General features: G+C 48.1%; 1 protein-coding gene across 27 annotated transcripts in view; it reads left to right on the forward strand.

The window, feature by feature from the left end:
• The window catches only part of ATG7 (autophagy related 7), a 267942-nt gene that overhangs the window by 33707 nt on the left and 216541 nt on the right, over window positions 1–17694 (forward strand). For all 27 annotated transcript variants that reach the window (XM_060402632.1, XM_027957767.2, XM_027957764.2 and 24 more), the window contains 3 exons: window positions 277–354; window positions 4113–4229; window positions 5477–5626. In XM_060402632.1, coding sequence (XP_060258615.1) covers window positions 277–354; window positions 4113–4229; window positions 5477–5626 — 345 coding nt within the window. The remainder of the gene's footprint in view (window positions 1–276; window positions 355–4112; window positions 4230–5476; window positions 5627–17694) is intronic.

Here is a 17694-nt window from a genome sequence, read left to right on the forward strand (position 1 = left end):
TGTAGCCCCGATGTGCTTGCTCTGTAGTTGACAATAAGTAAACATCTGTGGAAGGCAGTAACCAAGGCATGAACGGGCTGGGTTTCCTCCCTGATGCTGAGACCCAGCAAGAGAGATGATGCTTCTGGACTTGCCTCTGTCTCTGCAGGAGGCCCAGGATGAGTGTGCTGGGCTTGTGGGCAGGAAGGCGCACTGCCCCGCAGCTCCATGTGCTCCTGGGAGGGAGGCGGGAGGAGACCCCGGGACCTGCCTTGACGCTGCTTCTCCTCCCGGCAGATCTGGGAATCCATCAAGTCGGGGGCTGCCCTGGACAACCCCGTGCTCCTCAACAAGTTCCTCCTCTTGACATTTGCGGTAAGTCTGCGGGCTTGGCAGGGTGTGGACTGTGGACTGCCCCGGCCAAGCCCAGGGCACTGGTGGGACAGGCTGCTCTCTTCTCTCAAGTCACGTCTGCTAAACAAATCCTTGGGTGCTTGGTGACCCAGTAGTGGCTGGCGTTTCTCACTGATGCAAGATTAATTCATTCTCCTCGATCGCGCTGGTGGCTGTTGCCTAGTTTATGTGACAGGGAGACCCAGCTCTCGTCATTTGAGGACGTGACAAAGTCCAGTTCTGGGAGCTGGGTTCATCGCTGCTAACGTCTTTAAGTTCAGTGCCGCAGAGCTCAGTTGCTGGGTCCATCGACATAAGAAACAAGTGATGACTCGAGGATCTAAGCCATCCCTAGGTGACTTCTAGACGAGAGGGGGGTCACCCTGCAAAGCTTGTCCACACAGCTGTGTTGCTGTTTTTTTTTTTTTACACAAAGAAAATGTTTTATGTAAGTGAGATCTAGTTAAAGTGAACTTTAAGGGCGGCTTTGAAGAGAAGAAATCACATTGGGGGAACACCTGCTGCCCAGGGGAGCAGGGGGAGGGAGCCTCGGTGGTGGGAAACATGGCAGAAGGCGAGGGCTGGTTGCTTTTAATAGAAGTGCCAGCCCTCACACACGCGTATGCACGTGTATACACACACGTGCGTGCGTCTCCACATATCTCCGCAGAAGGCTCGTTCGCCCTTTATGATTATGTTAACGTTATAGTGTTCTGTCAAGTGTGTGTTCTACAGACCTTTTTACATCTCGGTTGTTTTCAGTATTCGCTATTTTATTTTGCTTTTGACCGTGCTACGCAGCACGTGGGATCTTAGTTCCCCAACCAGGGGTCAAACCCACGACCCCTGCACTGGAAGCAGTTTGAACTACTGGACTGCAAGGCAAGTCCCCAGTATTCACTATTATTTTAAAAAAGTTGCACTGAACATTGTCAGCCACACGGATTTTCTTTTCCCGCTTATTTCTTTAGAAGATGGCCCACTGGAGTGGGCATGTAGACGCACTGATGTGGACACGCATTAAGTGCGCTGGTTGTTCACCCCAGCTTTATCAGCTCCGGGTGTTAATCCTCTTCCCTACATTTTTCTTTTCTTTTTTGGTTTGCCAAGATATAGGTCTTGCCTTCCTTCCTCCCCCATGAGCTCGTCCTCCATTTCTTCCTCCTGCTGCCTCTTTGATGTACCACCCGAGGCAAAGGGGAGAGAGAGAGAGGATTCAAACTGGGGGGTCATACCCAGAGTGGGGGGCGGTGGGCATGGGGGCCTTGCAAGGAGCGCGTTTCCTAACAAGTTAAAGTGCTTTCTGTGTGTCAGTGGCAAGATAGAAAAACGCCAGATACTTCAGGGGATTACTAGACACAATTTGGCATTGATATTTTATAAATTGAGTAATTTTGTAAGGATAAATAAAAGCAATGCTAATTAAAGTTGTTTTTTTTTTTTACTTTACCATCAATAAATCTTCTGTATTAAGGGTTCTAGCTAGTAAAATCTAATGGACAACTTGCGTTTAATGAGAAAATAGCATTGGATCTCATTTAAAGTTTTAAGGCATCTCTCAGAGTCATTATGTGAGTTGGCCGTGTTGCCCTTTCTAGTGAGTATTCTTAGCCTGCATTTTAAAAAAAAATTAAAAAGTCTCTGTCTTTAGAAACCCATCAGACATAAAGAGCTTTATGTTTGATGTAATCGAGGTCTCTTGTATCCTGAAAAGCATCCTAAGAAATTCAAGCCTTTTGACTCTTGAAGATGACCTGATAAGAGCTTTCAGAAACTGCCAAGGCCTTCATCTTGACTCTTTTAACCTTTCGCTAAAGATCAGTTATGACAGATCATTCGAGCTCGCGGAAGAGATAAACATCTCTAGAGGTGCTTTCCTTTCCTCTCTGTCCTTTCTAGGGCTCCAAGGCACAGACACTTCATTAGTTTCCATTTTGCACCTTGCTGTGCTGTTGTTAAAGGGAATTTGTCCTTAGTTGACCAGTTCGTGACAGAAATAAAGACTGTGGAAACTATAATGACTAGTCTTTTTCATCTGGACATGTGTTTATGTATAAGTTTGTTTTTAAAAAGTCACCTAAGTATGACCCCATTTGTTTGGAAAGTCCAGAACAGGCGAATCTATACAGACTGAATGTAGGCTAGGGGTTTCCAGGGGATGAGAGTGAGGTGAATGGACAGTTTCTGTGAATGGTATTTCTAACTAATAAACCACTGGGGAGTTTCTGCTATTGGGGTTTCTTTTGGGGGCGATGAATACATTCTGAAATTGGTGGGGATGGTGGTACAGTCTTGTCAGTATACTAGAAAACCGCTTAATGTGCTTTGACATCTTTAACACGGTGACTCTTTTCGGCTTCATTGCCTTGTGTGGGCTCTCTCTAGTTGCAGCGAATGGAGGCTCCTCTCTTGTGCCCGGGAGGTGCCCGGGCTTCTCACTGCAGTGGCTTCTCTTGTCGCGGAGCACACGCTCCCGGGCACGTGGCCTCAGCAGTTGTGGCTCCCGGGCGCTAAAGAACTGTCCGGTAGTCGTGGCGCTCACGCTTAGTTACCCCGAGGCACCTGGGATCTTCCCAGACCAGAGATCAAACCTGGGTCCCCTGCATTGGCAGGCAGATTCTTACCAGTACGCCACCAGGTAAGTCCAATTCGGTGGCCTTTATGGTGCCTTAATCGTACCTCAGTGAGAAGTCATCAAGCATCCGTCGCCTCCTGATTCCTGGCAAGATCCGAGAGGAAATGTCAAGTAGCGACATAAACTACAAAGTGGTCAGTGGTAACAGGCTGGTGGGGAAGCTGTCGAGTACCCACATAGCCACAGGATATTCCCACATGAGTGACGCAGGCCACATCTGCTACAGAAATTCAGAGACGAGAACACTGGGCCTGAGTGGGGACAGCCTCACAAGTCACAGGCCCTTTCTCGCTTCCCCTGGCTGGGGAGCAGTCACACACACCCCTGAAGGCACGCCCTCTTCTGTCGTCGGTGCACCCTAGTTCTTGGAAGCTCTTCTGTGAGGCATCCAGCTACTCACATACTTGTTTCCTCTCTGTTCCCTGCAGTGACTGAGCTCCGTGAGGGCTGGACTGCATTTTCTTCGTCTTCTCACTGCCGGAGTATCTAACATTTTGCCTTGTACACAGCAAGTGCTTAGTTGTTGACTTGAATTTCACCAGTACGACATTTCTGAAAACACTGTTCTATTATCTCAGGTTGTGCGTAGCTCGTTCTAATAACTTCAGTAGCATGCTCAGCTCATTCAGTTGTGACAAGAGCGGTAACTGTGGGCAAGTTGTACCTCCACAGATGGCACGCTGCGTACGCCTGGTACCGTGGACAAGAGCTTACATTTTGGAAGTAGAATTCTCCTCTCCTCTCTGCCTCTTAGTATCTATGTTGAAGCTTTCCACCCCTCTCTAGGCTTCAGTTTTCTGTCTATAAAATGGGCAGATAATAGTTACCTCCCGGGGTGATTTTATATGTTAAACAATGATGACAACAAACATCAGTTACTTTTTGGATACCTTCTGTTAGGAAGTGGTTGATAAAATGTGTCTATCCTGATACATTAGTGTGGGGACATTTCAGATAAACCCGGGGGTTCTGTCATCTGACAAGCCGGTTTTATCTGGCGTGCGTTAGTTTTTCTGTCTCACGTAGCTGTTGGGCAGTTAGCGTTAGTAGGCGCGTTTCCGTGTGATCACCGTGCCATTCTGATGTGTTGTCCTGTTTCTTCCAGGATCTAAAGAAGTACCATTTCTACTACTGGTTCTGCTCCCCCGCCCTCTGCCTTCCAGAGAGCATACCCCTCATTCAGGGGCCAGTGGGCTTGGATCAATGGTTTTTGCCAAAACAGGTATCAACAAATAAAACAAAATGCAGATCAAACTGAGTTTAAATGTGCATGAGTGGTTCATCTAGCTCATTCTAAAGGCAGACCTGCCCTTGTCTGGGTGGGGAGGCGGGCTCTGTGGAATCCTCCAGAGGCGGCACTAAGAGCAGACTTCCTTGCACAGTGTTTCGTCGTGACCTGTGCTGAGGTGCTAAGCTAGTAGGTCCAGGTCCTCGTGACCTGTGCTGAGGTGCTAAGCCAGTAGGGAGGAATTACAGGAACACTTTGAAAGACTGTGGGAATTTGCCCAAGCGTGATCTCCACTCTCAGTGGAGAGAGTCTTTGCAACCAAAGAGAAGACGTCTTCCTTCCTTTATGCCACATTGCAGATCTTCTGCGTTAGGGACGGTCCCTGCAGAGCTAGTCCTTGCAGTTTAAGGAAGGTAATAAGGTCATTAGAGGCGGTTCCCAGAACAGCAGTGCAAACCATCAAGCTGGTAGAAGACAGGCCCTCAGCCGCCAAATTCTGATTGTCGTCGAGGCAAATGCTGAGTGTCAAGATGACTTGAATTCATGAAGCACGTGACTCACTAAAGCCCAGAAATCCGAAGCCAGGGAGAGCCCTTGTTAATTAAAAAGCTCATTTGCTAAGATAAATCAAAGGTTGTGGTTCTGTGGAATGAATTTTCTAAGGAGAACTGTAAGTGGGAACAAAAGACTAGGCCTGGGGATTGAGTACTGATGGGTTTGAGGTTTCTCTTAATGGGAACAAAAATGTTCTGAAAGTATTGTGACAAATCGCTATGGACGTGCTATAAACAGCCTTGAATTGTGCTTTGTGAATGAGTCACTTGTATGATAAGTAAGAGAAAGCGTGTCTCAAGGGAGCTATTGAAGATTATAGAAGGGGTCAGGGCAAAATCCATCCATGGTAGATTCATGCTTGGATATCACAGGCGAGACTTAGTGTCTGGACACCTCTCTAAACCTTTGTGGTGGCATCTTAGGGAATCAGGCGCCATCGCGCTAAGGGTGCCGTAAAATATTTGTATGTGCTCCTGTCTGAGACACTCCGCGATGCATTATCTCAGAGTGAGGTGGTATGATTTGGGGCACTCTTAGGTTTGGTTGCTGCAAGAGAGGAACAGGGGTGTGAGCAATCATTTCCAGTCTTCTGGCCTGAAAGTACCTTTTACTGTATGTTAATTTTTCTCAGTTCAGAGCTAGGTAAATAGTTGTCTGGAGAATAACTCAGTGTTTCCTGATTTCAGATTCAAGCCCTCGAGCACGCGTATGATGACCTTTGTCAGACAGAAGGAGTCCCAGCGCTGCCCTACTTCCTAATCAAGTATGATGAGACCACGGTGCTGGTTTCGTCGCTCAAACACTACAGCGATTTCTTCCAGTGTCAAAGGACAAAGGTCAGAGAAACTTTGAGAAGCGTTTTATTATCCAGTAAGAAAATCTGATGTTCATGTTACGATAGACCACTGCGAAATTCAGGCTCATTTAGGTGTCTTAAGCCTTCCAGAGGTTTCAGGACATCTCCGCATCTTCACCGTCCCCCACCCCTGCACTTCCCAAATCAGGACCTCCTCCGGGTTTTCTTAGCTCTGTGGCGCCTCAGAGTAATTCTGGATTCCTCACTTCCTCAGTTTTTCTTCCTGGTACACTTTCTGTCTGTGCTTTAGTTCATTGCCAGAGCTACCGCGGCAGCACAGACCCTGGTCCTCTCGCTCGTGGTCAGTGACGGTCTCCACCCCGCAAGGATCTGCCTCAGCCCCATCCCGTTCCCCGTGCTGTTCACTGATCAAGAGCTCAAGAGTCCTCCTTCTGCCCCCAGTCTACCTTTCCTGCCTCATCTTCCCCTATTTTCCTCATGAGCCAGTGGTCCCACTGAGCTCCTCTGGTTTTCACCAGACAGTCCCTCTAAGCAAACAGACCCAGAAGTGTTCCTGTGTCTGTCTTTGTCCTCGTGTTGTTTGGGTTTCCTGAAGTAGGTCCTGCCTGTGGGGATGCTAAGAGACTCTCTCGTTGTCAAAGCCCTGCGTCCATGGAGAGGCCTTCTCCTGGTGTTTCAGGTGTGACTTGTCCCCTCTGAGCTCACTGGCCTTGCCCCCGGCCTCCCCCGCCTCACTCCCCTTCTCACTCCCTTGCACACACTATCTTTCATGCTGTTGGACTGTGAGCTGCCAGAGGGCAGGGACCGAGTCCCACACGTATCTGCCTCAACATAGTGGCCAGCCCTCGCCTCAGGCCCTCAGTAAAACTCTTGAATGAGGGAAGGAGTACTGTAAGTGTCTTTTAGATGTGATGAGATAGATAGGAAGCTGTCCTAGGCGTATTAAGACACTGAAAATTAAAAATAAAATATTGATGATGAGTATCATGCAGGTTTGAGATCAAGCGGGAGAGTTTCGGTCGCCATGTAGGTATGTCAGAGCTGAGACGAGACCGGGCACTCGCTGGTGCCCTGGCTCTTCTTGGCCTGAACTTCAGGTGCCTTTTTTTTTTAAGTAGATTTTTTTCTTTCTCACCTACGCTAGCATTTTCTTTGTCAGAGGGAGCCCTCTTTAGATTGATGACTGAGGGTTGGGTTTTTATTATAATTCTTGCCCCAAGCCCCACTGCAGTCAGGTTTGCAGACCTGTAGCTAACTTAGCAGGAGAAGGCAATGGCTCCCCACTCCAGTACTCTTGCCTGGAAAATCCCATGGATGGAGGAGCCTGGTAGGCTGCAGTCCGTGGGGTCATTAAGAGTCAGACACAACTGAGCGACTTCACTTTCACTTTCCACTTTCATGCATTGGAGAAGGCAATGGCAACCCACTCCAGTGTTCTTGCCTGGAGAGTCCCAGGGACGGGGGAGCCTGGTGGGCTCCCATTTATGGGGTCACACAGAGTCGGACACGACTGAAGCGACTTAGCAGCAGCAGCAGCAGCAGCAGCAAGACCAGCCATTGGTGCTTCGAGGCCCCGTTGTGACGGCAGATGGGGCAAATCGACCTGGCTTTGAAAGCGGCTGGACTTCAGGTTGTGTGTGAAGATGTGGTCTTCCCCCAGAGGGCAGCTCTGCCAGAGCAACAGTTGGCAGTTTAAGGGGGCTTTCGCATGCTCTGTCGTGTAGTAGCTTCGTGATACAGCTATTCTCAGTACCTGCGTTTCCTGTTTTTATTTATTTTTGGCTGTGCCGGGTCTTTCGTCGCTGTGTGCCCGCTGTCTCTGGTTGAGCTTGCAGGGGCCGCTCTCTGGTTGTGGTGGGCAGGCTTCTCATTGCGCTGGCTTCTTTTGCTGTGGAGCGCCGGCTCGAGGGCCCATGGGCTCCACAGTTAGGGCGCACGGGCTCAGTTGCCCCAAGACATGGGGGATCTTCCCAGACTAGGGATCGAACCCATGTTCTCTGCATTGGCAGGTGGATTCTTAATCACTGGATCACCAGGGAAGTCCTGCGTTTTCTCTCTGACACAAATGAGACTCACACGGCTTAATTGTCTGGTTCTGAAGCCCATGCACTTTGTTCCAGTCCGTTCTCTTGTCGCTGGGGGAGAGGTGGACCCTGCTTGCCGTTTGGAATCAAGTCGGTCTGACTTCCAGTGTTGCCACCTCGTAGGTCTGTGACCTCGGGGGGTGCGCACACCCTTGCGTCACCCAGGTCTCGCTGTCCCGTGGTGGTAACGCTACCACCTTTGTGTGCATGCTTGCTCAGTGGTGTCTCACTCTTTGAGACTCCACAGACTGTAGTCCGCCAGACTCCTCTCTACCCCGACACTGCTGACGAGAAATGCGACAACGTGGACCAAGTGCCCAGCTTGCAGCAGGTGGGCAGTGCGAGTCCACTTCCTTCCCTCCTCAGCAGCAGCCAGTTTTTAAAGCCTGAACAGTTCTCTGGCGTCCCCTGTGAAGTGGTTTGGGCGAGTTGGCGAGGTCCCTGACCCAGAGGCCAACCACCACCTGATTCGGACACAGCATCCTTCACTGGGTAAAGGCTGTATCTCAGGAAAGCCTGGCATGGCTCAGCGCATATCATGAACACCTCCTGTGAGCCAGAAATCATGAAATATGATTGCACCTGTTCTTGTGGAACCCAAGTCCTTGTAGGAGCGATGAGACATCAACTCGTGGAAAGTTAGCTAGAAATTCAAGTCACAGAAAAGATGGGCCAGCGAGATGACACGGACGATACTAGGTGGTTTGTCTGTGCCTCTGTGTCCACTCTTGTTCTAGGAAGGATTGCCAGAGGCTATGCAGACTGTGGACTCTCGGGAGCTCCCTGGCCTCGTGGCCGACCTCCCTTCTGTGGTCCTGGGTGTCCCATCCAGCCCCGCCGTGCTGCCCAGATGCATGTTCTCACACAGCAATTGGATCGTGTCCCTCTGCTACCTGAACCCCCCTGTGATTCCTGTGGTCTTCAAGACAGAGTTAGAAAGGCTTAGCGTTCAGGGCCTCCTCAGACCTGGCGCCTGCCCATCCCTCCCACCTCGCCTTCGAAAGCTCCCCAAGCTGTGCCCTCCAGACGCCCCTGCTGCCCTTGTCTTCTCCCCGTCTTGCCGCCCTCGGTCATGCCGGCCAGTGTTCCTCCTGCTGCTGGCCAGTGTCTCACCCCCTCCCTTCCCAGTTCACACCCTGGAAGCGCTGGTGCCGTCCCGGCGCTGTTTGACACCCCTCTTCTGTGTGCTGGTAGTGGCCTGTCTCTGGGCACTGACTGGGCTTGCGCACCATCGCTGGTTTGCCGCAGGTCGTCTCAACTGGGATCCCTGATCAGCCTGGAGCAGTGGTCACACCGAGACCATGTAACACCCCACAGCACATGCTCTGCCTGTAGCGTGATGCCAGATACTTGATGGGCACATGGTTTGTGCATGAATTTAGAGAGGAGAGAGCTGCTGATCCCTGTGGACAAACACGAGGCTGGTGAGCACGGAGACTTCCCAGGAAAGCAAGGCTGGAGCAGAGCCCTGAAGGCATGAGTGCTTCCCTGGTGGCTCAGCTGGTACAGAATTCCATGCGGAAGACCTGGGTTCGAACCCTGGGATGGGAAGATCCCCTGGAGAAGGGAAAGCCTACCCACTCCAGGACTCTGGCCTGGAGAATTCCATGGACTGTCCATGGGGTCGCAAAGAGTCGGACACGACTGAGTGACTCTTTTCTTTCTGGAGACGTGATGTCTGTGAAACCTAGCTCTCACTTCACTCGAGCCCGTTCCTGCCTCATGGTGTGAACCCTGTTCACTTGCTTTCACATGATTGCACTTTCTCTTTCATGTTCTTTGAGTCATGAACTTTCCTTGAAACTTTTTATCCTGTGCTTCGAGAAATAGGCATTCTTTTCGACATGAATTCCTGCCTTTGTGCTGCAGCTTCCTGTTTTACTCTATTTCCTGCCTCCTTCTCTTAGCAGGGACTTTGACCCTCGAGAAGCCCCTGCTCCTCTGTGAGCCCTGCCGTGGTGCCTTCACACAGAAGCTGGAGAGCCGCTGGAATCCCCCTGGGTTTCTCTCCTTTGAGTCTGCTTTCTCTTCTGGGAAACCTGTGTGCCCACAACCCTACTGACCACTGTCTCCAGCCTGAACTTCTCTCTAGATCCTGGCCTGCATTAGCCAACCCCTTGCCTGCCTACTCCAGCACCTCGAATTCAGTATGTCTGAGTTGAATTCAAGGTCTTCACCCCAAGTCTGGTCCTCTCCTGGGCATTGCTGTCTTGTAGCGACACTGTCATCCATCCGGTCACGAGAGCTGGGAATCTGGGCAGCCAGCTGGCCGCCTCTCTATCCTCTACCAGCACCATATCCGTGGATCTCACCTCCTAAACTTCTCTCTGTCTGCCGCCTCTGCGTTTCTTCTGCCACCTGCCCAGCCTGAGCGTCACGGTCTTTCATCTGCTTTCCCGTGGTAGCTTCCCAGTGGGCTCTGTGTGCCTGCTCAGGCCTCCCTCCAGTCCTTCCCCGTATCATTCCAGGAAGTCCCCTGAAAAGCAGATCTGATCATGTCACTCTCCAAATGAGGCGGAGCAATGCTGTCTCTCCTGTGTTCTAAGAACCCAGGTCCCCCGTGTGGTTTGCAGAGGACCCCACGTGGCCCAGGCCCTGTACGGATCTGGCCCCGGGTCCCTCGTGTGGTGTGCAGAGGACCTCACGTGCCCCGGGCCTGTGTGGATCTGTCTCTGGTCCCCCGTGTGGTGTGCAGAGGACCCCACGTGGCCCAGGCCCTGTGTGGATCTGGCCCCAGCTCCCTTGGTGCTCCCCTCGGAGGTGCTGACTTCCCTCCCCCTGCAGGGCTCATGCCTGGAACTCCTGTCTCCTTTCTCTTCTGCCTCTCCTCTCCCTACCCCTGTACCTCCTCTCTTCCCAGTTTCTTCAGAGTGAAACTTACTCATGATTCTTGGAAGAAAGTTCCCCCCAGCCCTGACTTCCGTAAAATGGTTTATTCTGTCCACAATGGGTTCTCATAGCACTCCATTTACTGAAAATCTTTAAATCTCCTGTGCAGTTTTTAATGACTCAGATTATACTACCTTCTGTTTTATTTTAGCATAATATTAAACTCTGCATCAACATCCTTTTTAATAAATATGTATCATCATGAATTTCTCAAGTTCCGGACATTTAGGTCTCTCGTAATTCTTCACTATTAGGAGCTTCATGAAATCCCACCCTTGCTGCCCTCCTCTTTGTACTTTGAATTATTTGTTTTCTTAGGAAAGATTCTAGATGTGGAATTACTAGGTTAAGAGGCTGGGCGTGTTAAGGTTTATCCTCAGTCGTGTGCTGGCCGATGTCTGACGGCAGGCTCTTGGGGTGGGGGGTGCTGTGCTTTCGTGGTGTCTGCTTATTTCTGTGGCCTCAGCTCTCCCACTGTGGCCCCCCCAACTCTTGGGCTTCCAGTGTGTGGAAGTCACAGGCTACGGAGCCAGGAAGGGCCAGTACCTGGTGGCTTCCCCACCTGTGGGGCCAGCTCCCGCACCACTGCTTCTGATGACTCCTGCCCGCACTGCCGATCTCCCTCAAGCTCGCAATGCTCCCTAAGCAGCACCGAGTATTATATGCATTGGGCTGGCTGAAAATGGGCTTTGTCGAAGCTCTTTTTGCCCTCCAGTGTGGGTCACGGTGCAGCTCTTCCGGGGTTCATGCTGATACAGCCCCTGACACTGCTCCACTGCCCATAGTCAGGGAAAGCTTGCTTGACTGAGTTTCGTTCTTTCTCCAGAACAGCTATTCGAGATTGAATGTTTGGGAAACGTTTTGTCATTTTGACAGCGTCAGCCTTCAGTTCTCAGGTTGTGAAATCTTAGGACAAGAGCATTAGCAAAGGAGCAGTACTTGGTCTGCTGTTAGTTAGAGGCTGTTGCTTCATTCAGCGGTATCCACATCTTGGTCTCCATTGGTGACATCGCCGCGCATGAGATCTCGGAACTTTTTTCCTATACTTTTAAAACACATAATCCCCTTTGTGCATTTCCTGTTACATCGAGCGTGTGGGTAATAGATAGTCATTTGTCAGTTAAGCATGTTTTATGGCAGTGTGAAAATTTCTCCAGACGCTCAAGTTGGCAATTTTGCCCTCTTTCTCTTCTCACGTTGTACTTTTTCAGCAAATTGCTGGGTGGATGGTAGCCAGCTCATCACTGAACAACTTCAATGAATTATATGCTCTCAGCCAAAGCGAAAGGAGCATTTATTTCATAAACCTTCTAAATAGATTTTTTTTTTTTGCAGTTACATTTTGTTTCTTTCTGCTGAGTTCTCTTGTAAAAGGAGGTGATTTGCCCACATTCACACAATGAATGAACTGGCAAAGCCAGTTCTAGAATCCAGATCTCCTAGCCAGTGGTTATTTCTGACTGCCATTTACGAAGTCTGTTTACCCAAATAGTTAAACTGGCTTGCTCAGCCTCGTTTGGACTGAATCCTACAGTGATTAAGCTTGCAGGTTTGAATCCTAAAGCAATGAAAGATTTTGGGGTCACTTTTGAATCATCAGAGGACTATTTCTTTGTGTTCAGCCTGGCGTCAAATGGATTCTGTCATCTTCCTCTCCGTACGCTTCCTCTTCGTACTTATGTGTGCCTCCTGTGGGTAGAAGAGTTCCTTTAAAACAGATGTGAGCTAACCTCTCTTTATAAATAAGTGGTCAATTTCTCTTTAGTGGTTCATTCCTTCTCTATAGCTCATTTTTAGGTCAGGTTGCTCTAAGAAACTTATTCCTGGTCTTATCTAAAAGGATTTTTTTTTTCTTACTACCTTCCTGCCTGGTTGTCTTTGTATTTAGTGTCAGAAATAGGCTCATTTTTTGAAGTTAAGCATCCATTTGTACTATCTGATGTCACATTGTAGTTTATATAATTTAAATCTCAGTTAGTCTCAGCTCTACAGTTTCGGGTGATGAAACCTAGACCCAGAGAATATTTGATAAACTAGAACTTATCCCCCTTTTTCTCTGCCAGCTAAGAAATGATGACTTTGACGCTGAAGGCAGATGACTGACGGTGATAGACTGAACTGAACGGAGAGGTCGATGGATTTACGACAATGGAATTTTTGTGGTTATGGTTCTCGTTGGTTGCGTGCTTCTCTTATTCTCAGTCTCTGAGCCAAGTGCAGATGAGAGTGGCCCTACAGATGAGAAATTTAGGCACAGAGATGTCAAATTGCTGAAGATCAGATGAGAGCAACTCAGAGCCTTTGATAACAGCCCAGGCCTATGGAGTTGTATTTGAAAATTGAAATGCAGCATCTCTGTATGAATGGCATTTTCTGGATTGATATGTCTGGGTTCTTCCCAAATAAAAATTGAAGAGCCTTTAGACACCAGGTAAAATTGAACCTTAATATAGTCTTATTGTTTTTGTAACCTATCTACATTGTTTTTTTTTTTTTTTCTCTATCTCTCTTTAATGGCCTATAAAGATCTATAATTCTGGAGCTAGAAAGATTCCTTTGAGGTGAAATGATTTTACCACTTTATTTTACAGGCGAGGGAAGACCTTCCTAAGGTCTTAGAATCAATTAACGGCAGGATTAGAACCATACCCACTAGGCTGTAGCCGATTCTTTTTTTTTCCCCCACCATCAGGCCATTCTCTTTTCTAAGCTGTTTCAAATGTTACAGCCTTTGAATGCCAGCTTCTCCCTTCTCCCTGCTTTCTTGCTGGATAAAAGGGTGATTAATGCCTTTGGTAAATTTTTTAAAGTATGCGGTTGAAGCGAGGATGACTTATTAAATGCAGTCAGCCTGACAGATGCTGTCCATCACAGTCTATATGGGGGAACAAAATAGAGTTGCCCCCATGGTGGTGATGACCAGCTGGACAAGCAAAGCTCCAGGACGGTAGCATCTCCATTCAGAGAGCGTGCACGGTGGGGCCACCTCCTCAGGGTGCTCATGCTTCTCATAGGAAATGGTCTCTCAGACCATGCCCTCACTGTCTCACCCAGGAGAATCCCAGGATTAAAACATCACCAAGTGGAGAGCCTGTGATGCTGAGAAAGGGAAGAGTGGCGGCACCAGGGAGGAACTAGCCAGGTACTTGTTCCTTTCCTAAGTCATGCCCAACTCTTTTTTGACCCCGTGGACTGCAGCACACCAGGCTTCCCTGTCCATCAGCATCTTTCGGAGCTTGCTCAAAGTCATGTCCATTGAGTCGGTGATGCCATCCAACCATCTCGTCCTCTGTAGTCGCCTTCTCCTCCCACCTTCAACCTTTCCCAGCATCAGGGTCTTTTCCAGTGAGTCCGTTCCTCGCATCAGGTGGCCAAAGTATTGGAGCTTCAGCATCAGTCCTTGTGATGAACATTTAGGATTGACTGGTTTGATCTCTTTGCAGTCCAAGGGACTTTCAAGAGTCTTCTCCAACACCACAGTTCAAAAGCATCAATTCTTTGGCATTCAGCCTTCTTTATGATCCATCTCTCACCGCCATACATCCTCTAGCCTGGTACTAGGGGTGGAAAATTGAATACAGTTGATGTTGCCTCTTGAGAAACCTATATGCAGGTCAGGAAGCAACAGTGAGAACTGGACATTGAACAACAGACTGGTTCCAAATAGGAAAAGGAGTACATCAAGGCTATATATTGTCACCCTGCTTATTTAACTTCTATGCAGAGTACATCATGAGAAACACTGGGCTGGAAAAAGCACAAGCTGGAATCAAGATTGCTGGGAGAAAAATCAATAACCTCAATATGTAGATGACACCACCCTTATGGCAGAAAGTGAAGAGGAACTAAAAAGCCTCTTGATGAAAGTGAAAGAAGAGAGTGAAAAAGGTGGCTTAAAGCTCAACATTCAGAAAATGAAGATCATGGCATCTGGTCCCATCACTTCATGGCAAATAGGTGGGGAAACGAAACAGTGTCAGACTTTATTTTGGGGGGCTCCAAAATCACTGCAGATGGTGACTGCAGCCATGAAATTAAAAGACGCTTACTCCTTGGAAGGAAAGTTATGACCAACCTAGATAGCATATTCAAAAGCAGAGATGTTACTTTGCCAACAAAGGTCCATCTAGTCAAGGCTATGATTTTTCCAGTAGTCATGTATGGATGTGAGAGTTGGACTGTGAAGAAAGCTGAGGGCCAAAGAATTGATGCTTTTGAACTGTGTTGTTGGAGAAGACTCTTGGGAGTCCCTTGGACTTCAGGGGGATCCAACCAGTCCATCCTAAAGGAGATCAGTCCTGGGTGTTCATTGGAAGGACTGATGCTAAAGGTGAAACTCCAATACTTTGGCCACCTCATGTGAAGAGCTGACTCATTGGAAAAGACTCTGATGCTGGGAGGGATTGAGGGCAGGAGGAGAAGGGGATAACAGAGGATGACTGGATGGCATCACTAGCTGAATGGACGTGAGTTTGAGTGAACTCTGGGAGTTGATGATGGACAGGGAGGCCTGGCATGGCCCGATTCATGGGGTCGCAAAGAGTCAAACACAAGTGAGCGACTGAACTGAACTGAACTGAACTGATGCTAATAAGTTAATGGTTTTCTGCCAGCCACCTTCCTCCCCTCCCTGCTTTAACCTACTGTTTCACCACCCCTTCCCCCTGCTCCTGCTCCCTCTCTTCCCATCTTTTCACCATTCACCTGCCTTCATTCGGTATATGCTGTGTATCTGTGAACTCATCATGGAGACCTGGAAGCTACTCCCTGCGCGGTAGATGCCCACTCTCTTCTTCTTCTCTAATGGCCTTTATCTTGGAATAATTTTAGGTTTACAGAAAAGCTGAAGTATAGTGCAGAGGCTGCCCTCACCCGTTTTAGTTTTCTCTGGTGTCGTCACCTTACATTATCGCAGTACACTTGTCAGAAGTGAGAAACCACCGTTAATGCATAACCATTGACTCCGCTATGGAGTTTGTTCAGATTTCCCCAGCTTTTCCATTAGCACCCTCCTTCACGCCAGGATCCCATCCAGGAGACTGCGTTCTCTTGTCATGTCTCCTCCTCTGGTCTCTAACAGTTCCTCAGGCTTCTGTTGTTTTTAGTGATCTTGACAGTTGTGAAGAGTTCAGTTATTCTGGTCAAATGCCTCTTAGTTTGGGTTTGTCACTTGTTTACTCATTCAGTTCAGTTCAGTCGCTCAGTCGTGTCTGACTCTTTGCGACCCCATGAATCGGGCCACGCCAGGCCTCCCTGTCCATCACCAACTCCCGGAGTTCACTCAAACTCATGTCCGTTGAGTCAGTGATGCCATCCAGCCATCTCACCCTCTGTCGTCCCCTTCTCCTCCATCCCCAATCCCTCCCAGCATCAGGGTCTTTTCCAATGAGTCAGCTGTTTGCATCAGGTGGCCAAAGTAGTGGAGTTTCAGCTTCAACAGCAGTCCTTCCAATGAACACCCAGGACTGATCTCCTTTAGGATGGACTGGTTGGATCTCCTTGCAGTCCAAGGGACTCTCAAGAGTCTTCTCCAACACCACAGTTCAAAAGCATCAATTTTCCGGCGCTCAGCTTTCTTCACAGTCCAACTCTCATATCCGTACATGACCACTGGAAAACCATAGCCTTGACTAGATGGACCTTTGTTGGCAAAGTAATGTCTCTGCTTTTTAATATGCTGTCTAGGTTGGTCATAACTTTCCTTCCAAGGAGTAAGCATATTTTAATTTCACGGCTGCAATCACCATTTGCAGTGATTTTGGAGCCCAGGAAAATAAAGTCTGACACTGTTTCCACTGTTTTCCCATCTATTTCCCATGAGGTAGATGGGACTGGATGCCATGATCTTCGTTTTCTGAATGTTGAGCTTTAAGCCACCTTTTTCACTCTCTTCTTTCACTTTCATCAAGAGGCTTTTAGTTCCTCTTCACTTTCTGCCATAAGGGTGGTGTCATCTGCATATCTGAGGTTATTGATTTTTCTCCCGGCAATCTTGATTCCAGCTTGTGCTTCCTGTAGCCCAGCGTTTCTCATGATGTACTCTGCATAGAAGTTAAATAAGCGGGGTGACTATATACAGCCTTTTCCTATTTGGAACCAGTCTGTTGTTCCATGTCCAGTTCTCACTGTTGCTTCCTGACCTGCATACAGGTTTCTCAAGAGGCAGTTCAGGTGGTCTGGTATTTCCATCTCTTTCAGAATTTTCCACAGTTTATTGTGATCCACACAGTCAAAGGCTTTGGCATAGTCAATAAAGTAAAAATAGATGTTTTTCTGGAACTCTCTTGCTTTTTTGATGATCCAGAAGATGTTGGCAATTTGATCTCTGGTTCCTCTGCCTTTTCTAAAACCAACTTGAACATCTGGAAGTTCATGGTTCACGTATTGCTGAAGTCTGGCTTGGAGAATTTTAAGCATTACTTTACTAGTGTGTGAGACGGGTACAATTGTGCGGTAGTTTGAGCATTGTTTGGCATTGCCTTTCTTGGAGATTAGAATGAAAACCGAACTTTTCCAGTGCTGTGGCCACTGCTGAGTTTTCCAGATTTGCTGACATGTTGAGTGCAGCACTTTCACAGCATCATCTTTCAGGATTTGAAATAGCTCAACTGGAATGCCATCACCTCCACTAGCTTTGTTTTAGTGATGCTTCCTAAGGCCCACTTTACTTCACATTCCAGGATATCTCTCTCTAGGTGAGTGATCACACCATTTTGATTATCTGGGTCGTAAAGATCTGTTTTGAATAGTTCTTCTATGTATTCTTGCCACCTCTTAATATCTTCTGCTTCTGTTAGGTCCATACTATTTCTGTCCTTTATTGTGCCCATCTTTGCATGAAATATTTCCTTGGTATCTCTAATTTTCTTGAAGAGATCTCTAGTCTTTCCCATTCTATTGTTTTCCTCTATTTCTTTGCATTCATCGCTGAGGAAGGCTTTCTTATCTTATCCTGCTATTCTTTGGAACTCTGCATTCAGATGCTTATATCTTCCTTTTCTCCTTTGCTTTTTGTTTCCCTTCTTTTCACAGCTATTTGTAAGGCCTCCTCAGACAGCCATTTTGCTTTTTTGCATTTCTTTTTCTTGGGTATGATCTTGATTCCTGTCCCCTG

The sequence above is a fragment of the Ovis aries genome, chromosome 19 (assembly GCF_016772045.2).
Source record: "Ovis aries strain OAR_USU_Benz2616 breed Rambouillet chromosome 19, ARS-UI_Ramb_v3.0, whole genome shotgun sequence".
NCBI classification, from domain to species: domain Eukaryota; kingdom Metazoa; phylum Chordata; class Mammalia; order Artiodactyla; family Bovidae; genus Ovis; species Ovis aries.